A 23,713-nucleotide genomic window follows, 5' to 3' on the forward strand; every position below is an offset into this window, starting at 1 on the left:
AAAATACTTCTTCACTTATCGTTTAATTGATAATATGAAAACTGTATTATTTTAATAATAATATGTATTAGTCAATTAGAGTAAAACTACTGTTCCCACGTTATATATCGAACTTTCCACTATACCAACCTAGTATTATGTAAGATTATTATTCGTACTAGTAACTACTTAATTAATTTCACTTGCTCAAGAGATGTGGTGGTTACTAGAGTCATAGCTCGGGCTGCACAGGTCCTAAACTAACTTTTTAGATATCGATTAACATAATAAAAATATCTTAAATTACATTAGCTGATACCGATTTACAATAAAATCAGTAAAATCAAAAACCTTTAGTTATACTTTGAGTTTCAAGTATTTGACCTACGTATACATAAATATATTGCTCTGTAAATATTAAAAAACTTTTTGTATGTCTATCAAACGTATAAGCCTCTATAACCAACGTCCATATACTCGTGTTTATTTGAAAACTTGTGGGAGCGCACAGCAACACAGCAATTCACCTAAATTCCATGTCTCTCAGCGTAAGCACCTTCATTAAAAATTTAATAAGTGACAACAATCATGCTGCCCACATGCATATACACATACATTGGTATGTTGGTTATTATGCACCGGTTGGCTGCTGTGTGCCATCAATTGCTGTATCAAATGTTCTAATCATAATTTGCATATTTCGCACATTTACCTAAACAGGATTAGGAGCAAATGAGAACGTCACTGAAGAAACAATTTGTGAGGTTATGTGCGCTTAAATAACGGGTGATTTTTTTGAGGTTAGGATTTTCATGCATTAGTATTTGACAGATCACGTGGGATTTCAGACATGGTGTCAAAGAGAAAGATGCTCAGTATGCTTTGACATTTCATCATGAATAGACTTACTAACGAGCAACGCTTGCAAATCATTGAATTTTATTACCAAAATCAGTGTTCGGTTCGAAATGTGAAATCCGCTTTTTTATCGACAAATTTTGTTCAGCGATGAGGCTCATTTCTGGTTGAATGGCTACGTAAATAAGCAAAATTGCCGCATTTGGGGTGAAGAGCAACCAGAAGCCGTTCAAGAACTGCCCATGCATCCCGAAAAATGCACTGTTTGGTGTGGTTTGTACGCTGGTGGAATCATTGGACCGTATTTTTTCAAAGATGCTGTTGGACGCAACGTTACGGTGAATGGCGATCGCTATCGTTCGATGCTAACAAACTTTTTGTTGCCAAAAATGGAAGAACTGAACTTGGTTGACATGTGGTTTCAACAAGATGGCGCTACATGCCACACAGCTCGCGATTCTATGGCCATTTTGAGGGAAAACTTCGGAGAACAATTCATCTCAAGAAATGGACCCGTAAGTTGGCCACCAAGATCATGCGATTTAACGCCTTTAGACTATTTTTTGTGGGGCTACGTCAAGTCTAAAGTCTACAGAAATAAGCCAGCAACTATTCCAGCTTTGGAAGACAACATTTCCGAAGAAATTCGGGCTATTCCGGCCGAAATGCTCGAAAAAGTTGCCCAAAATTGGACTTTCCGAATGGACCACCTAAGACGCAGCCGCGGTCAACATTTAAATGAAATTATCTTCAAAAAGTAAATGTCATGAACCAATCTAACGTTTCAAATAAAGAACCGATGAGATTTTGCAAATTTTTTTTTTTAAAAAAAGTTATCAAGCTCTTAAAAAATCACCCTATATAATTAAATATTGTACTAAAGTTCACTTAAATAAACACATTTATTCAAAAGACTGGTTTCTTGCATATAAGAAGTAGTAGTATAAGAAGTAGTAACAAAAATGTTCATTTGAGCTCGAACAGAATTGAAAAAGCTCTGTTGGTATGAATAAAACATGAATACTGTGTATAATAAATATTTTTTATATATAAATTAAAAAAAAAATACCTGTTACAGTTAATATTAAAATAATTCTATGAAAATATTAAAATTTCAATGAAAAAATTCCCAGTCTGACAACTTTGGTTATAGAGATAGCAAATACTTTCAACAACACAACTAGTTTAAGGTTGGAAGAATTCATATTCCTCTAATTCCAAACACTTTCTTTTATAAAAACAAAATTACACCAATATCAGCCATTGCAGTGATTCACCTTAGGTAATTCAAATGCCTGTATAAACGGAGTGTTGACGTCATGGCGTATACATAACATCCGCCTAGAATAAATTTAAAAACAGCATGACGGCTGTGTAACAACTGGGCAACAAAACAACAACGACAATAACTATAACAAAACTTAAGAGCACAAGTGTGTATCAGAAGAAAAACAACAACAGTAATAACAGTAACATCCAAAGCTCATGACAGCGAACCAAAAGAAGAACCACAACAACACTAACAGCAATCATAACGCATGCAAATGGAAATGTGTATTAAATTCAAGCAGATAATTGCACATTTTATACACTTAATGCTAATATTTTTGCATATTTCAGTTTCGTTGCAGTGGAAGGCGAGCGAGCGAAAACGAGGATTTCAATTACGCCCACATGGCGATGCAAATGCAAAAGCTTAAATTATTCATACGGACGTACGTGTAAGTGAAATAGAAGTTTTTATTTGTCGGTATGCTTATTACCCGACTTTTTCACGGATTAAAAATTGCCTTTACTCACACAAACGCACATTAGTTGTAAGCAACACAGCCCTTAGGTATAAAGCCTTTCCGGTTCCGCTTTGCTTTCATTTCCGTTTTGCACTACTTTTGTACGCACACTTTGTAATGATTATTATTGCTCTCGTACGCCGGAGAATTACATGCGGAGATTTACACACAAACAAAGCCCGCTTAAAGCACTGCAATTAGCTTCCCAACACGTTTCGACGCTTTTAGTAAAGGAAGGCAACATTCGCAAAAGTTTTTCACGCTTTTGCCGTTGCGTTTGTGTTTTGCCTACTTCTGCTTCAAAGTGTTACACTGTGTATTGTTGTGAAATCCTTTGGTTGGCTTCACATAGAGTTTAACACAACCAATTCTTCATACAAACATACTCGCATATGTGCATGCGAAAAACGAAGTGCTTTTTACTGCATTATTTGATTACTAAAAAGGGCGTGTGGCAGCATTGTGCATGCAACTTCGACTTTACATATGCCTGTATAAATCCTGTAGGAGGCCCGTAAATGTATGTATGCTACAGAAATATGTTAATACGAAAAAATGATGCAAAGGAAAGACAGTTTCGATCAATTAAGACCTAAGAAATATGCATAGAACTTTCTTGAAGAGTAACTGGTGTTAGAGGTACACTAATGAGTCACTATTTGATCAAGGGATTCAAGGGGACTAATACTTTTTGAAAGCCCGTAGAAGTTTCTTTGCATGGATATCTTACTCAAGTTGTATATCAAAAAGTAGGTTACTAGGTGTTGCCTACATTTCGGCGTGCAGTAATAACAAGTGACCAAATCTACTGCGAAAAAAATTGCATAAAAATACAAATTATCTAAAACTATTGTCACAAACTCTGGCTGGTGGAAAACAAAACCCGGACAAATCGCCTGTGTGACCCGAGATAAAATGGTGTGTCGGTTGGTAACCTTTTATTGCCACAACACAGCTCTTCACACACTCAGACATGAATTTCTACTGTTTTTAGCATTGAGCTCTCACACCAAGCATTTTGCACACACACATACGAATGCAAAGGCATAAAATAGGCGTTTGTCGACGCTTTATAGCCAACATTTTGTTTGAAATTGCATTTGGTATACAATTGTAGCTAAGCAAATATTTTAGAAAATGTTGCTGACACTTAGAAATGTATTTTTTCTATGGTAGTGTAAAACCAATAAATATAAGCCACAAATACATGTACATGAGCATATGCTATGGTAGAGAGGCAGTCCGCAGGCATGAAGGCTTTAGTTAAAAACCTATGTTTTTTTATTTGATACATATATACATATCCTTGGCTTAAGGGAACAATTGGTGCTATTCCCACGTCTCTGTTGCAAATTGCCTTAAATCCGAACCGAAAAAGAAAACCTTTCGCACTTCATTGTCTGTGTAGAAATTTCAATTAGTGCATTGTGCTTTTTTATAATTTTTCCTAGCATAGATTATTATTATTATTTCCGAAACAACATATAGCCCAAAATATTGCCAATTAACTAACTTTATATATTTATTCGGATACATTTAGGAGTCTATTCAGACACTTTTCGGAGTCATTTCGAAAATTGTATATTCCATAATATACTTTTTGATATATACTTCCACAAAGCAATTGCAATCTCGAGTTGTGTTTATAAATGAAATTAAATGCTTTAATTGCTGTTTAACTCAGCAATAATCCGATTTCAATTGCTATTACTAAACGCCAACAACAACTACTCGAAAACAATATTCATAACGTTTAATGAATATAAAAAAATTTGCTAATGATATCAGTAGTTTTGAGAACAAAAGGAGAATAAATATTTCGTTGTACTGGATTTGGAAAAATGCGACACCCACTCTTAGACATTTATGAGGAGAATTCAACTATTTGGTGAGGAGGGGGCTGACAATTTATATGAAATACAAATTTGCATTTATATCTTTGCTTGTATGTGGGTATTTGTGTATACAGCTATAAGAATCAATCAGATTTCAATGTTATGATGATCACGTTAATTAATTTATTTGCGAATGACATCATGCGCGCATGTTTGCTTATGATTACAATTGAAGCACGAACCATGTCACTGCTAATTTATTTGTGTATGAGTGTATGTATGTGTGTGTGTCTTCGTATAAATTGAAATAAAATAGAATTACCGAAAATAGCAAAGCCTTGAAATAAATGACAATAAATAGCAGCAGGCAGCTGGCAGCTGGCAGAAGGCCATTAAGCAAAGATTTCATTGTCATTTAAGTATATAGCGCCATGAGCATGAAGAAAGACTTAGCTGGTGGGTCCTAAGAGGGGCTTAGTGACATTTGTGCAAAAAATTTAGGTGTGCTTCCAGATGTCTGTAAGTATCTATTCAAAATACCAGAAATTTTCTACTTTCAGTGGTTCTGAAGTACCGTTAAACTATCCAAACTATCATTATGTGCCTATGGCTTTATAAGTATGCTGATGATATCTATCACTTTTGTAACAAAAGACAATGAACAACAAATAACAGAAGAGTAATAATATATGTATATATGAATATGAATATACATGTGTATATTTATGCATATAAATGTGCTTAAATGGCGTAGACAGTAATTGAAGAATTGTATGTTTTATGTTTTCTATAAATACTCATATGCGCGCGGTTTGTAGTTCGAAGAATTTTTCTATATCTGCTGACAGAGTCATTTGTAACACAATGAGCATTACAAAAAAAACAATAACAAAGAAACAAAAAATAAATAAAAATACTATAAAATATCCAAATGTATGTATCTTTGTATGACTAGTAATTTCGAATGCTCGTGGATGTCGATCAGTGATTTTACTAGAACACAGAAGATGAAAACAATTGCAGCATAAATACAGAGAATGACATGAATACATAACATTCCAGCTGGTCTAAAAGCAAAACAATAAACTTAATGATCTATAGTTAAGAGTAGTGCATTCAAATTGAAAAATCGTCATTTGTTTAATAATGCGCTCATATTTATTAGAACAGAGTATATGTTTATATATATATGGATAAACATAAATTACTATTTTCTTTTCGAAAAATTACTAACCTCAATATTTTTATGTTATAAACCCAAGGCAATAAAAATTTCTTTTTATTATTATTTGAACTGCATAGGTATTCAAGTGAGCTATGCAACATTCTGAATCTGGTACTATTATGATATTATACCCACAGATTTGGATGATGGATGATGAAAACTAAAAGGTTAGTCGTTGATCAATTTTAGGAACTATTACAAATTATTTTAACCTATTTAAGTGCTTTTAATGTGAAATATTGATGAAGAATTTCTTGGGTTGAACCACATCATTTTCATATCGATAGTCTAACAGAATGCGCCATTATAAAGTCAGCCAATCTATTTGGAAAAAATTTCTTAATGCGCCAGAATGTATGCATGTTTCTAGATATATTACAATATATAGCATGGCATGGCGAGGCATTATATTCATATAGTTGTGAAGATAAGATACCATTAACAAACAAGACATTGGTAATAGAAAGTATTAGGTTATGATGAATCTGACCCGAGTTCTAAGCGAAAGCTTTTTGAATGCCTACCCAAATTACTTACTCCTTTGTGAGCATTGCAATAAATGCAAACTGTTCGAAAATAATATGGGATTCAAATAGCGTTATTGAAAAATCACGATATGTCAGCATTCACCAAGTAGCTTCCATAAAATTTTATTAATTCATAAGTAAATCATAACTCATTCATATAAGGTACTCAAAAGTTGCTTTTAAGACCCCTAATGACTGCTTTATGGCCAACACAATACCAAAATTGTTACTAAATTGTTGCCTTTATAAATCTCAGTGAATATACATATGTAAATGTATGTGTATAAATACAACAATATATTCGTGCATTTATTTGCAACCAAAATGCTAATGACTATGATAATTCGGTTAAAATGTCACAAATATACGCGCCGGAGCAAGCGCTACATGCCAATTCATCAAAACAAATGGCAGCAACAACAGAAATACACATACATACACATCAATATGTTTGTTTTATGTACGAGTATGTGTTTGCAAATTTTATTTATTCAAATCACAGCGCAGACAAAACGTTGCATTTCTCTTCATAAATCCTTTTTAGTTATAAAATTAAATGCTAATGTTTACTTTTTGGCAATGTTGTTATTGTTATGCATTGTTGTAATAGTATGATTTAAAATTTTTTGCAATTGTTTTATGCATCAAAAATCCGTCAAATTAGCATAATTATTTGAATTTGCATGGCGTGTGTGAGCATTGTATATAATTCTGAAAAATTTTTTGGTTTTGTTTTTGCTTCTTCTGCCTTTTTGTGCAAATTCTGCATTATGAGCTTTGAAGCGGGCGTAACGGCGTGCTGCTACAGTGCTCGCGAATATACCAAAAAGGAAGTCATAATTTTACGTTTCGTTGGGATTGACTTGTTTTATTGTAAAGAATTTGGCGTTAAAAATTTGCATGAAATGCAAAAAAAATAAAATTAAAAACCTGACTGTTATCTCTACACCTCTTTCTGCACTTTCTATGTAGCTATCTTTTGAATTTGTAAATTTTAGAATTTTCGTGTTTTAGGTAAGAACTTTGGGCGGCACGCACAGTAGAGTTGATTTGAATTTTAATTCAACGAACGATAGTGTTATGTTTTTCTAAAAAATACATTTTTGTATTCAATTTAAATTTCGACAATTATTCAATTCTTTAAAACTTTTTTACAAAAAAAAATTTAATTTTTTTAAATATTCCAAAATTAATTATTTTATGTTTTTGAACAAATAAAATTTCGAAAAAATATCTGGTTTTAGATTTTTTTTTAATATAAAATGTAAACTTTGCACTCACTTTGAAATAGATTCGCCGTAGATTCGAGTATGCCGCGCAGACTATTGGTATGGTGATGCAACAGTCGTTCAAATTCGCCAGTGGACTTCTTTCTCAGCTCCAATTCGGTTGAATTCGTGCAGCAATGGCCGCCACAAAGAGCACCTGGAAGAGTAAACGGAAATCATAAATAATTGGAAAAATATAATTTTTATGTAAGAATATAATATTTAATGCGTAGTAGTATATAAGGTAAGTAGTATTATATAGGTATAAATTATAGGTCATAAATAGGTCATAAATTATATTTCGTTGAATTCCATATAAATATTCATATAAATTCCAAATAAGAGGCTTTCAAAAACAGTATGAGTTTGCGCTCAATTCAACTGCTGACTTTTCATAGTAAATCCGCTCAGGAGAAGTGGTACTTGTAAAACTGAAGACTTATGTATAGCGGGGAAGTTGTTCGAATGCTTTGCACTCATACATTCTTTTTTATTGAAAATACACAAAAATTTTGTTTGGATTAAAATTCACCTGTAATTGCAGTTGAAAAGAGTTTGAGTATTTTTGAAGGAATGTTGTGTGTGATTAAATTTGAGTGGCTTTGAAGCATTGATAGTGATTTAAATGCGTAAAGTGAGAGACAAGTACTAAGAAAATTTGTCTTTCTCGGGGTCTAAACAATCGCGATGACTCGATGAGTCAGTCGAACAGTGAGTGCTAAATGAACATTAGACTATTAAGTCTGAGGACTCTGTTCAGAGCACTTTGAGAAACATACTTATATTTCCGTTTCTAGAGAGTGAGAGACCAAAGCTTTTCGCAAAAATGTGATGAATTGCATAATTATTTCAGCAATAGAAGTAGTATATTTGAGAAAGTAAATGGTTTCGTACCTCAACGGCTTCCAGCTGTGCAACAAAAAAACTATTAGAATAATGACACACTCACACAAAACTATTACAACAACAGGAGGCTACAACTATGTGTAGGTGTATTATTGTAGCCTTCATCGCTTTTCACACTCGGCTTATGCGTGCAGCCAAGCTTTCGGGGTTTTGCGAGCAAAAACGGAAGAGGCCATCTTTTATGCGCAAATTGAAAAATTCAGTAAATGTGGATACACGCACGCAGTTAAAGCTAAAAATAAAAGAATAAAGTGTTGCACGCAAAAAATAGAGGAAACGAGAAGAAGAAAAGTGCGAAATTGGAAAAGTGTCTGTCGCCGCTTGCCGTCAATCGGTGTCAAGGTGCGTGCATGCGAGTGGGCGACGGTCTTTTTCAACTTTACTGCCAGGCACGTAGTTGCCACACAAATACCGCTGTGTATACATGTGTGGCATGCAGCGCCATTTTGCCTGCACTGCTTTTACACAACTTTTTTTTAACATCGTTCTCTGTTTTTTGGAGCATTTCCGAATGTCACTGCAATATGTGGCACACCATGGAGGCGCCATTACTTTGCAACATAGAGGTGCACATGTACACACACGGTACTTCACTTGTGCGGCAACTAACTGCAACTTCAATAACAACAATAACAACAATACAAACAAACACAAAAATACTCGACGGTCCTTGGTGAGAGATTTGCATGATTTGCTTAAAAAGTGACGCTGCATGCAACACACATTGCAATTTTCGGCACATTCAGAGCGCGCACAGTTTTTAACTGGTAGTGAAGTACCGAAGAGGCCTAAATAATAAATGACGGCAAAACACTTAACCTTGGCCGGTCCGAAATGAGTGCCCGAGTGCGCACGTTTGCAATAGGGGTCATGATTTTTTCTGAAGTGAATATGGAATATAAGCAAGTATTTTTCTGACAGGAGCCTTGAGGATTCGCTAGTGCTTTAAATATTAACGGTCATCGAGGATATTCAAATTCAAATTTGGATCTTCTGACCACGGGTCTTGGATTAAATCTCTCCGATAAGTGTGGCATGTGTGCCTCATGCTGTGTTGCTGATTACATGACTAGGAGCCAGCATGGCTGAAAAGCTTATCTAAAGGTCCGCCTGAGCGCTGTCCACCCGAAAAGGTGGACCAACGAACCGCTAGCTGACACATCTGATGTAACAAGGAAGGGAGTGCTTAGCTAACTCACTATCGGCTGCGGTTGCTGGGATATTTTGGTCAGTTAAGGCATGTCAGGGTCGCTGTTTGGCATCGTCGCCACATGCAACATGAAATTCGAATTGAATTTAGAAATTTCTTTTGCAATCGCCATTCGCAAAAGGATCTGTCGTTTGTGTTTCTAACTTAATACGTTTCCAACTGTTGTGATATTGCACATACTCGTGTGGAGGAATATATGTATTTCAGTTGTTGCTCTTTTATTGATACACAATACATGAAAAATGCAAGTATTTGATAGGCGGGAGAAGTCGACGTCGAGTGTGCATTTTTATGCGACTTGCTCAGACATTTGGGCGCCAATAGAAAGCAAAATCAAGCGCCACAGCGCAAAATGTAAGCGAGCATGCGTGCGGGCAGCTGACGAGGTAGGAAAAACGTGTTGTCGTGCTTCAAAGCAATTTGATACTGTTGACAGAGCTCAGTGAGGGATTTAAATACGAGTATGTTGTATAGGGTGAACCACAAAGCGTATTTTCAATCATTAAAATTTTAATTAATTCTCGCATCTCATAAGCACCACCGTCAAATATTGGGATCGGAAACCTCGAATGTGATTTCAAGAAATAATAGAAAAGATAGACAGTTTGAAAGTCACAAATATTTGAAGACATGGGAACGGACGTTCTTCGGTTTTAAGTCATAGTGAATGACACATACGATGATTTTCGCAAGAAGTTCGGAAAAACAACCACTAACACATATTTTTTTATATTGAAAACAATTTTTATTAAAACAGTTATTATATGTACACCCCTGTATCTATATTATTTGAATTATTCTATATTTCTTTGGTAAACAACTTTGCAAACGTAGAGCAGCTTGCCGATCCAGAAGTTTGCAAGTCAGTCGCCGTCTTTTATCCTTTGCAAAGCCAAGTGAAAGCTAAAGCAACGCCAAAGAGATGGAGACGGAAGAGAAAAGAGCTTTGCAGGCGTACAAAAAAACGCTTGGTATTTGTATCGATGTAATGCGCCGCAGATTGGGCTGTTTCGGGCTTCCTAATTTCGTTTTCTTTATCAACTTTATTGCATTCGTTTGCGGTTATTTATTCATTCGTCGGTTGAAGCACACTTCGCTCTTCCCTAATCTCTTTGGCCTTTGTGGTTTGGTTTTTGGCAAAAATTTGAAGACACACTCACAGTTTAAATGTACTGAATCAGCAGTGTGCCAAGTATAGAGGTAGTAAACATTACGTTGATGTTTCTATCTAATAAATAAAGTTTGCAGGCGTCATCCTGGTCGAAAACAATTTCGAAGTTTTTTTTCGCTTTCAAGATCAGGAAATAATCTGTAAAGCTGGTTAGTCAATGCAGAGTAATAAAAGCGGAGCAGGGTAAATAGAGTTTCACGAAAAGAAATTATATAAGTTTTGAAGGTTGAAGTATTAAAAGAAAGCGAATTTTTTATTTCCTTCTCTCTGTAAATTGTTATTTTATTATCTATCCAATCTCCGCTTGTGTTAAATTATAATACTTAAATATGAAATCACTCAAAGTGCCCCAGCTCTGATATATATATCCAACTAAACTTAAACTTATTTAAGCATTTAAAATGCAAATAGACAAGCGTTAAGAATATTCAACTTTAGCCAAGTGTTGCCAACTGTCACGACACATTTGCTAATTGGATTACAAGCGGTGAGTGCACTTGGTGTATGCGCACGACACTTGACACTTCGTCGCTGAACTGTGTCACTGCGCACGGCGACAAAGCATAAGCACAGAAAACATATGCAAAATGAAGAAAATACTAGCATAAAAACAAGTAGACAAATTGCATGGCATGTGCGCCTAAATGTATGCTTATTTATTTGTGTTTTTCATAATGCCCTTGTATGTGATCGTAAGTAATTAGGTGCGAAAAAGCAGTCATTGTTGCATAAAATTTGATCTCACGCTCAGTAAGCAATGTACTTATGCTTCTATGTGTCAGTATCAGTAGATGAGAAAATTTTTGAAATACTTTTCTTTCAATACAATCCAATATTATAGTTATATGATGAAATTCCGGTATTAAGGGTGTTTGAGAACTTCTTGTTAGATAGGTTTATTCAGTGTATAAGCGTTTGATCTAAGGTTTCCGGTGCGCACAGAGGTTGCGATTACACGCGGGTGCCGCAAGTCGGTGTTTAGCATGGGCAGCGATACAATTCTAAACAAATACTTATAGAGTATTGTGCTCTTATGCAAAGGACACATTAGAAAATGGTATATGTGTTCATAAATTGTCTTGTCTTCCGAGTATGTCAGGAGCAGCAGTTAGCAGCTATTCAATTGGAAGCATATTGCATGTATGTGGCATGAATTGCGAACTGAGTTTGGAAAAGTAGTTTTGGAAGGGCGCCACCGCGTATTCGCCTCAAATGGCAGCGGTGCGCTGCGGCGTTTCATGCCACACAAAATTCCAAACAATGCAGGCAAGCAAAAAAAGAAGAAGCAAATTGGAGCGCTCCAATTTGCACTCGCTTGCAAGGACGAGCCAGGTCGCAAGTGAAAATGCGAGTCAACGAGTCATGAAGTGAGGTAGTCAGCGGCAGTAACAATATACCGTGCCAACAACAAAACAGCTATAAATGCTGCAAGTTTGTGTAGCAACATCATAAAAGTGGTACAAGTCAACATGGTCGCACGGCACTGTGGAAGGATGTGCTGCAACTTTAATGTGGCACGAAGCCCAACTCGAACACACACTCGTACTTGTTAACACCAGCGTGCCTTATGGCAGTCGACTGCGCGACTCACCGCAACGCCACAACACCTCTTGTCGCAGCGCGCGATTGTGCAACATAACTTATGTTCTGCCGTTGTGGCAAGCGTGGCAACAACTACAACAACAATTTTGCATTAAGAACAACTGCATAGTTGCAATAACAAATGACAGCGTTTTGTTTACAAACAAACAACTTTTTGGCGGTGACAGCGCGCGCCGGCAACAGAAACAAGCGCACCGCACGCCTCTTGTGCAACAACACGCTTGTACGCGCAACAACGAGATTATGAAGTATTTATTACGCTAAATTTGCAATGTTGCATGTAACACACACAATCGTATTGGCATGGCAAGGTGCGAACACTACAAATGAGCGCGCCGGCATACTTTTTCAACATTGCCACCGAAATTTCACAATGCCCGTCACATTTCCTTGTCCCTCTAGCACTTCTGTTGGCCGATGCAATTTCGCGCGTCTTTTGGCAATTCATTCATTTGAAATGAGCTCGCGTGCAAAGTGGAACGCGCATAGCCGCAGCGGATGGCCGCAGGATGTTTGTTGCTGGGTGACAGGAAATGCCGTGGTTGGCGCGCCTCTAAGTATGCCTCGCGCTTTGCGATGACTAACAAATGAACAACGGAAAAAGCGCTTTTACAATGAGACGCAATTTCCGTTTGGTTTCATGTTGAATAACCGTAAATACCGCTATCCGAATAGTTTACGTAGGTGTTTAGTGTGCGAAATTTGTTGAAAATAATATAATGGGTGAAGGATTGTAGGTTAAATTAATATTAAAATTGGTATCGATAACTTTGTTGGTACTATTTTGACCCGTGATACCGCTTATTACCCATCTTGAACTGAGTTGCTATTACAGAAACAGAGAGAGTGAGAGGGAAATAAAGACTGGAAAAGGGAGACAGAGAGAGAGTGCGAAAAATTAATCGAGACAGAGAGAGGTGCTATCTCAAACCAGAGAGAGAAAAATAAAGGAGAAACATTGACAGAGAAAGAGAGAAGGCGATATATGAAAAGAGAGTCAGGCAAAATTCTCATAGGATCCTCTTGCTAGGAACTTTTTACATACGGAACTCATATGTCAATGTAGAAGAAAGGTTTGAACTGAGGATTGAAGTCAGTTGTGTTGAGAGGACAATTTAGGTTTCACATTTAAGGTTTAGACATTCCCAAAAAGTAATGTCTCATAATTTTGGCTGCTTTACAGAAAATGGATAAGTCTTTCGGCTGTGATGTGGTGAAAATAACTGACCACAGTTATTTTAATACACGACAAATTACCTTGTTAGACTACGCTATAGTCAGATGCTGAATCGATGGAAAATTATTTCATTTGGTCAAGACGAGATCATGAGTGGAAATTGGTTTCAAGAAGTATGACTCTTATTTTTAATAACTTTAAAGAAAGTTTAAAAATTATTGAGTATATAAAATATTTAAAGGCTAGCAGACCCGACCACACGTTTTTGTGGCTAAGGTATACATTAAATTAGTAAATCTTTCAATGCAGAGAAAAAATTCTTACGCATGAAGACGAAAATCGTAGAGGTGTCAACTGCGTCGCAACCAATTTCAACTATTTCTACAATCGCAGTATGATATTGTTGGAAACACTCGTATGTTATTTGTTAATTGGCGATTCCTTATGTGTCGCCACAAATTAAATGATTTTAGGAATGTGATTAGTTCGTCAGCAACAGTTGATCCAGGAATAGTCTGACGAAAATCACCTGCCAACAGAATCATGGCTTCACCAAAAATATTTTCGTTGTCGCGTAAATGATTTAAAGTCCTCTGCAGTACCTCCAGCGACTTGAATATCTGGAAAATCTTCTTTATAGCTCTTCTATAGCTCTTTTTTTTGGCGATTTTGCAGATTGGTGTTTCGTTGATTTGCAATTTAGGAGTAATTTCAAGGCCGAATTGCCGTTTGTCTGCCTACTAACAGGTGCCAAGTTGCCCCTATTCCCATTATAACTGGGCGTTGAAAATGTGTGAAATCGGTTCAGGAATTACCTCAACCCTCATGTACTATATATGCTGATTTTCGTTATTCTATTGGACTTTATTTCAAATTGTGTGTAATAAAATTACATCAATAAATTGCGAGAGTATAAAATGTTCGATTGCCTTTCCCTACTTGTTACAAATTGTTTTGGCCTATCGACACAGCCTTATACAATTGAATAATGACAAAAATATTTTAACAAAGCAACAATGACTACTTTCAAAGTATTATTATTTTTTGTTTTCTTTTCTTTTTTTTATAATTTTGTTGTCAATTCAAATTAAATCATCTTCTTGTTATCTTCCTCACAATTTTTCGATATATACTTACTTCCTAATCCTTCCCTGGCCTTCCATAAATATTTCAAAACTAAAATTAGCCAGATCGGTTTGGCCCTTCTCGACTTTTTTCGAGACTAACGACACAAATTGTTTGTATGCGAGATTAGAAAATTGTGGATTTAAAACTTTTTCAGGCGATTCATTAGCAACACATTTTGCGATTCATTTTTATATTATAGATAAATTTTAAAATATATAAAGATTTAATGAAAGTGCAATGATTTACCATTTTATCCATCAAATATTTGCCATAAAACTTTTAATCGCCATGTAAACAATAAACGCTAGACGACATTCCCATTATTTCCGCTCATTTGAAATTCGAAAAACTACATATATTTTCGCACAAATATGTTTGCACCGGCGCAAACTGCAGACAACTTGTCTAAATAAGTATCCGCATACACCACTAAGCGCTTTCATTAGGCGCTATTTGTTTTCCTCAACTCAACACTAACAATTTGGAATGCGAATACTCCGCCACACAGTCTGCCATAGTTTGGATTTCATTCACCCACATATTGACACACCCCACACACTGCCTTACGCAAATATGTATGGACGTATTGAGTGGGCTATTTGTTTACTTTTACCTTGTTTAACTACATATCTATTTGATCGCCTATACGGGTTTGGTGCGTTAATGATGCCATTAAAATAATTGAAAGATTGATAATTGGTGAATTTATGATGTGAAAAGTGAGAGAGTGTATATGAGAGAGGGAGCGTGATTAGTACACACCCTGTCGGAATAAATGGAGAGAGAACTGGTAAAACTTTGTGCTAATTTATACTGGTTCGAGGTAGTCTAAAATCGAGATAAATGACATTCTAAAGGTTTAAAGAAATATGAGTTTCATGAATAAGTGTTAAATCCATTTATTTTCCTACAGGGTATGTATACATAGGTGTATATAATGAGGATATTTTGAAATATTAGAAGGCCTTATAGAAAGCGAAACTTATTCATAATACGAACAACTTGCTGCGGCTTGGCAGCCGACCTGGTGGTGCAACTAACTATGAGTTAGCAGGCGTCCAGCAGAGCAATGTTGCCAGTGCAGTGGTAAAATCTACATATAGAAAGCTATGCATTTCTGCAACACGGGTGGTGGGGGCTATGCATATTTATATGTTACATAAATGATGAAAATGGGCGACTTGATTTTCCATTTCGAATTTTGCCTTTTGTTGATCAACATTTAGCCATGGCGGATGTACAACATGACCACCACCATCACCCACCTTAAGCAAACAAATGCATGCCACAGATATTTGTTAGTCCACGTTTATGTAAGAGTAATTTCACTAATTATGCTGCTGGCTTAATTAGGATTCTGTGGTCGCATGCCAGCGTTGCACAAACACAAGCACACAAATAAACATACATATAAGCCCAGGTGGGTGTGGCAGAAGTAACGAATAATGAGTGCACTTCAATGTAAATGCGATTCATTGTTAATTATTTGTTAGTAGGTCTTTGTGTTGTGGTGGTATGTGCGTGTTGTGAAAACTACATTTGTGGTAGGAGATTTTGGGAATTTTCGAAACAAAATAATCACGCTTGTGTGTGAACAATGTTATGGCTGGATTTGTTTGTTTAGCCATCCATTTAAATTGCGTGCTCGATTTGGCAAATATTTATTTGGCTTTAATCGAAGGCATTACAATAACACGTATTTCGGTTTTAATATCATATTGGTGAAATACAATGAACAACACGAAAGCGGTGACAATGAGAGAGTGGCGCATTAATTTAAGCTAAGGGCTTGCCGCTTTGTATTACTAGAGACACTATGAATAATTCAATACCGAATATATTTTAGATATTATAATAAAGATTGTGAATTCGTTTACAAAGTAAATATCAAGTAAAGGAAGTGAAAAAATGTTTTATAAGGGAGAACATTTCACATGGTAGGTATGTTCTTTATATTTATAAATCTTTCTCCTTTTGATTGCTTCAAAATTATTGTTCTCATCTAAGGATCTCTCTCATAATTATTTGCAGTATTTCAAAAGGATATATAAACAGTTTTTAAGAAAAATGCTTTATAGATATTTGATTACACTAGTCCCTTGCTTTTAAAACTAAATTCTTAAAAGTACGAGAAAATAGGTTATGGAATCAATTTAACATGATCTGGAACATTTAGGATCTTGGGAATATATGTTTGCATATCGTATATTCTCTATACGAAAGTATACGACCATAATTTCTCCAGATATTCTAATATTTTCAATGTTTTTCACAGAAACAAAATCTTTTAATTATGGGATTTATCGACGAGCTCGATCATTAACAATCTTAATGATTGATAATATTGTGTGCCCCTGCTGCCTTTTTGTAACAACCAATACCTTGTTGACGACGAAATGAATTTGCAATTCATAAAAGATCTTCTTTAAGTTCGCCGATCAAAATCTCGTTTGTGTAATGTAATATGTTTTAATTTACGTTTTCACCATCGTTATTGTTTGTAAGTGTGAAATTACGTGTTGAAATGTTTATTACAGGAAAAGTGACGAGAAGCGAAGATTTGCATACACCGCAGCACCGTATGGATCGACAGCAGACAGATGGGTCGCCGCATTTGGTATGCCAAGGCAGTGCATTCGTCATAGAAGTGCGCACAATTTGAAGTGGATTGAAACGGTTTGAATGCAATATCGAAATGGAATCGAATGAAATGCGCAATCGCATATAAAGCGATCAATGCATTTATGTAAATATTTTGATGGATACATATGTCCATATAAATGACTTATAATGCGGATGCATATTGATAAATATGTTTATGCATATGCATGTGCTTGATTGCGATGTATCTGGGAATCACATGCTGCACGAATGCTCTGAATTGGTGCGGAACAGCTGCAAGTCACTGCAGTTTGCCCCCAGGCCGCTCCCCAAATTTATATGCGAGTGAATGTGTTTGCGCTCATTAATAAAATAAATGTGTGAAAAATGAAATAATGAAAAAATAAATGAAAAATTGTTACACATTTGTATGTCAAGCAGACATATGGAGAGCTGCAAACAGCAACAACAAGTACAATGGATCATATGTGCATTCATAAAGTGTCTGCCATATGTGTCGTGCAACAAAGACGTGCTTTGTATTATATTTATTTAATTTTTTTCCACAGATTGCATATAATTTTGGACTAACTGACATACTGACACATGTAAATATATTTATGTGTGGCTGTGTATGGAAAGCGCATAAGCAGCGCCCAACCTTTAATTGCATTGTAACACACAATGAGTTAATGATATTGATCGCTTGATGCAATTCCATCGAAATGTTTTGAATTTACGGAAAAACTCTGTATATATTACTAATGAATACAATATAATTAAATGCAAAGAAATCACACTTTGACCTTCACATGTGTGAGGTGAATAGTAAAATTGATCAATATTGGATATATAATGATGGAAACTTGGAGAATTATAATTACAAAACGATATTGATGAACTGAAGACAGGCCATTGATTAAGTAATTAAACTATATTTTTAGCCCTAAAAAACCCTAGCTTTTTGTCAGTTCAATCCATACCGAATGCCATAAAACTAATTAATCCGACCATATCAGCATCGTTTTCTTCAGGATTAATAATTTTCTAGTGCAAGATTATTAACATTGAAATGCATACTAAGAGCAATAAATGATTTCAAACCTTTTTGTTACATTAACTATTTGATTATACCAGTTGTTTGTTCAATTTGCCAACTCTTGGTGAGCAATGTTAACCGAAGAGTACGATTTTTCCATAAATATCAAAGTAACAACAGTGGTCATCACAAAATAAAAGTGGTAGTCTCAAAAATAGAGAAAAAAGTAGCTGCACTCCGCAGCCCGCTTCCTTCCACACATGCCAACGTTTATTTGCTGATTACCGATAAATAAGTTGACAATAATTTCAATGTTGAAACAGCAATAGAAATATAGTATTAGAAGCTAAACAAATGGCTGTAAGATTTATGTGCCCATAAATTGCTTCAGAGGCAACGTGAACTATTTACTCATATGTTTACATATCCTTTAATATCTCTGTAAATGTGTGTGTGTGTGTACGTGTATGTGTCTTCGAATGTAAACAAGTAGTGTAGTCTTGTTTAGATAAAGATACTCGTGCGTTATGCACTTGAAGGTGCAAAGCCGATTGCAATCGCCTGCAACGGCTGCCAAAAGTAGTTGGTTGGTCTACCGATCGTTTGATATGGTTGCTCTCTTCGTTTTTCTAACACTTGAGCGTTCGTACCTACATATGTATATCAGCGTTTTCGTTTACGTATTGACAGTTTCAGTGGGCCCATTCGGTGATGATTATTTCAAACAGATATATTCGTATTGACAAAAGGTACAGCTAAATGTATATATGGTAAGTCAAGTAGACTATGGACTGGTGACGAAATGGGTGTATTTGAGTTAGTAGTGACAGTAACAAAATTTCCAATAAATAGTTTGTTCTGAATACTATGTGGTGATAAAATGCCTTTTTCTGTCAAGAGGTTTGTATTAAAAAGTTCTCATTATCCAACTATGAATTTTATTAATTTTAAGGTTATTTGGTTCTAGAAAAACCATAATTGCTATAATTGTATGTGAATTTGTTATTTAGCAAATGTAGGCAACATTTTAACATTTTTATTTACTTTTAAAGCTTTTGTTTGAAAATGTGAGGATTTGTTGAAATGCTTTAATAAAAATTTATTCATTTAATTTTGAAAGAGATATATCTAAACTAAACTAGTTTTATTCTGGAAACTGTATATAACCCTTCGTTAGACGAGTACCTACTTGTGTTTTATATACTAGGCTGTCATGGAACTAGTCTACTTCAAATATGATTTCACTGTTTATCTGGCTGAGGGTTTATATGTATATGTATATATATTTATAAGTACATATGACCCAATATAAATAGCAGACTTCGTGATAACATGTATTTATTGGAATTATAAATACCGGAATAGGACTCCTAGTTGACAACTATTGTTGTTGCAGATATTACGCTATATACTATTGTTGTTTTTATATATACTGCTATCTCATCGCTGATAGTTATATGTTAAGTATGCAATCATATAAGCCGGTTAAGCTTAGATAATACCAAACCAAAGAAAAAAACAAAAACCAAAGAAGTAAACACAATTGTAGAGGGCATATGAGTGTGTGTGTGCAGTTCCAATAGATAGTAGCTATTTGCTAACATTTTTCAAATAACTGTTTTGTACTGCATGTAGTAGTGCGTTTATGTGTGTGTGCGTTGCAGAGATAAGGCGTGAAAACTCCAAACGGAGAGCTGAAAGTTTTTAACTGAATGAATGAATCCGTTGGCAAAGAGTGTGAGTGGGGTCTGCATCGCTTCGGAGAAAGGGTAGTCCCCTGATTGCTTTGGCTCATAAAGTGGACGACATTTTTATGACAACAAAATTCATGAGCAAATATGTTGCTAGTCATATATACAAGCATACAACTCCTATTCTTACATATTCATTATTCATTCATATATCAATAAATGTGTGTTCGTATGTTCATATGTATGTAGGTAAAAGTTGAATAGCCGTAAAGCTGTTTGTTTTTGTTGTTTCTATTATTGTTTCAATTGTGTTATTAGATTTTTATGATTGCAAAGTGGCTTCGTTTTATATCTTTTATATTTTTTATCTACATACATATGTATATATTTATATACAAACACACATGTATTTAAAAGCGGTGTGTAATTATATTTTTATTGCCGTTAGCCGGTGTTTTGAAAATAAATTTTGCTGATGAAAATTGCTGACAGCTAATTTAGTTTGGTTCTCACAATTGTTGTTTTTTTTGTTTTGCTATCATTGATGTTGAAATTGGAGAAAAGTTACCATTTCATGTTACAAAACATATAATATTTTGAGTTATCTGTAGTCTTACAGAAAGAAATAATGAATGATAAATAACATTAACATTTAAATAATAATATTAAAATGAATAAATAATATGAATAAGGCTATGTGAAAAATATTAATTTACTAAATAAATTAATTTTGTGCAAATAAATTTAATTATTTTTATTAATTAGCACTTAATGCGCACTCTATTCTTCGTACAATGCGATTATTTTTTTATTTCTGTCATATAATATGTAGTTCGATAACCTCCACTTCTAATTATCTTATCAACGTTGTTCAAGTTTAGCAATCAAAAAAATATAAAAAACTACATTTAATATAAACAAACATTTAGTCATGTTGCTGGGTATATTTATTATATAAATATATAATTTGTTTGTACTTTTCTAACGATCAGTCACACAAAATATTATGAATGGCTTTCAATTGTCCGAAAATAATAACTATTTGCATTTTGATAATAAATTTCTTCGAAAATAATTTAATCAAAATTACAGTTAAGTATTAAATTCGAACTGAGCAATTTCGAAAGTTTATTTTTAGCACTAAAATCATTGAGATAACTCTATGAATTATGAGATAATAAAAATGAAAATAGCTTCTGATTGGTTTTAGCAATTAAGAATAATTTTTTATTTTCTGATTTTTTATGCACTAAGTACGATTTCATTTAACTATTATATTTGTTTTCTTTTTATCTTTTCTTTTATCTATTTTTTCTTTATTAAAATAAATTCTCATTGCAATTTTCCACTAATTAAATTTATTAATTTGGATATTGTTATCAAAATCCTTTATTTGTTTGTTGATGCAAACGAAATTTTAATGAGCATAAATTGATAGCGGTTTCATATTTCCATGTCATGTGTTGAGCATGAAAAGTTTGCGGTTGCGCCCGCACATTTAAAATTTAATTGCATGAGCAAATCTGTAATGGATTATAGTATTTTCAATTTATTTACACAATTCTATTTTTTAAGCACTTAATTGAGTGGATAATGAAAATTTAAAATTTCACGTACGCTAAGACTCGCTGATTCGATTTGATATATACTTGTATACAACAACAACCAACGCCGTAAACTTACTTTGTTGCAATGAGTCATAACATAAGTCACTGTCGAAACATAGTTGTAGGCTGTCGAATGACACGTAATTGTCATCATTAATTAACGTATTAATTTTATAATCTGAGATATGAGTGTTTGTATGTATGTCTAGGCTGTGGTGCGTGGCATGGAGTGCCTTCAATGTAACTGTGTTGCAAGCAAAATGCGTTTGTGTGTCGTGTCTGCTATTTGTGTCTTCACATAAATTTTACAAATGACACATTTGACATCATCACCCCGACGAAATGGTGTTATGCACCGAACGGTGTATTTACATAAGGTATATGTATGTTTGTTGCTGTTGCAATGAGGGGCGTTATTGCAGTTGCAACACTCAATCGGGTGTGCTTATGGGCACAATTTATGGGAGCTTGTACGTGTTAAAGGCATTAACAGCGGCGCTGACGAATGGCTCGAATAGCTGACAGCGTCAGTAGTGGCAGCAACAATAATAACAACAACTTTAGCAACAATTTTAATAAAGTGTTGCATGCAATAAATAGTAATTTAATACACACTAATATACATATGCATATGAATATTTAAGCTCCTGATGACAACTGCGCGGGCATTGTGGGGCGATTGCTGCTTATTGTTTGCTCAAAACCCGATTGCTTGTTGTCACAACAAAGCACCAACAACAATAACAAAGCCCAACGCAATTACAACTTTCAATTAAATTGTCAGCCACTGCATAAATACATATTCAAGCAACATCCTAATTTGCCAGTGCTGATCCTTTGGCTAAGCGTCATAATGGGGTGGGTGTTTGTGTGTGATTTAAGAGTTCAACCGCTAGTGTGGAGAATTGTTCGATGAGTAATTATTTTGTACACAACACTCTGTGGCGCCAAAAACAACAACGTGATTGGAGATTTTAATGAGAAATGCAGCAGGCAAACAGCTGTTTTAGCAACACAATAAAGTTTCGGTACAGTAGTCACCGCTTAATTGGTGTCAATTTGAGTGATTTGTCACTTTCTTTATTAAACTGATCCTGAATTCACTAAATTAGCTAATTTTTTATACTAATGGGCTCATTTAGTTTCTTAATTTACTCAATTAGCAGGTATATTTCTTATTTAATTGACTAAGTAATGGTGCCAACTGTATAGCCTATAAACCAATACATAGAGAGATATGCTTAATCGACTAAATTAGGTGGAATCTGTGTGATATGTCTTTCAGTAATTTCCACTAATAAATGAATCGAACATTTTGCATAATAATTTCAAGTAGACAAATGGTTGACAATTTTAGCCTTATTGAAAAGGCATCCCTTACGTTAATTGAATAAAACAACTATTGTAAATATTCCAGCTAAATTAACAAGAGATCACTGTACACCATTTTTATATAACGTAATGTAACGATTTCATTTATGCAGCAGTTGTTGTTATTGTACAACAATTTTTAATGCATTTTTTGTGTAATTTTTATTTTATTTTTTCATTTTAAATTCACGAGTAAATACTTTAAGGCTTGAAGGCAATTTTCGCTATTTGCTTAATTAAATACTAAAATGAGCGCAGAAAATTCATTGCGATGGAAATTAAAACACATAATGGCTCCATTTAAAAAATTATGATAATGAAATACGTGGACAGGTCGTTGTGATGCGGAGATTTTCAGAAGAGCTTACATAGTAACTTTCAGCAAGCGAAGAGTCGAACAAACAACCGCTATAAGTAAATTAGACATGGAATAAAAAAACATTATATTTTAATCATGGAATTCGAAGATTTCAGAAATTGCCACTAATCTTAACTGTTCTAAATTTCAATATAATGTAAAAGGTTAATTATTTATCAAACCGTCCTCGTCGAATTACTTTTGCATACGTTGTAGTTGCTGTCATTTAATGAAATTGATTGAATGTCTTGTTAATGCGAATTTTGCGATATGAACTTTTTTAATATGCGGTAATTAAAATACACATCATTAAATAAAATAATAAATTCCCTGCCACTTGTGTATTAAATAAAAGTGTTACTGGTTACTC

General features: G+C 34.6%; 1 protein-coding gene across 3 annotated transcripts in view; it reads right to left on the bottom strand.

Annotated features, from left to right (window-relative positions):
* Positions 1–23,713, bottom strand: part of LOC128921795 (division abnormally delayed protein-like) — a 289,849-nt gene that overhangs the window by 9,306 nt on the left and 256,830 nt on the right. For all 3 annotated transcript variants that reach the window (XM_054230179.1, XM_054230180.1, XM_054230181.1), the window contains exon 3: positions 7,496–7,639. In XM_054230179.1, the coding sequence (XP_054086154.1) occupies positions 7,496–7,639 (144 nt within the window). The remainder of the gene's footprint in view (positions 1–7,495; positions 7,640–23,713) is intronic.

This window comes from Zeugodacus cucurbitae, chromosome 4 (assembly GCF_028554725.1).
Source record: "Zeugodacus cucurbitae isolate PBARC_wt_2022May chromosome 4, idZeuCucr1.2, whole genome shotgun sequence".
In the NCBI taxonomy this organism is placed as follows: Eukaryota; Metazoa; Arthropoda; class Insecta; order Diptera; family Tephritidae; genus Zeugodacus; species Zeugodacus cucurbitae.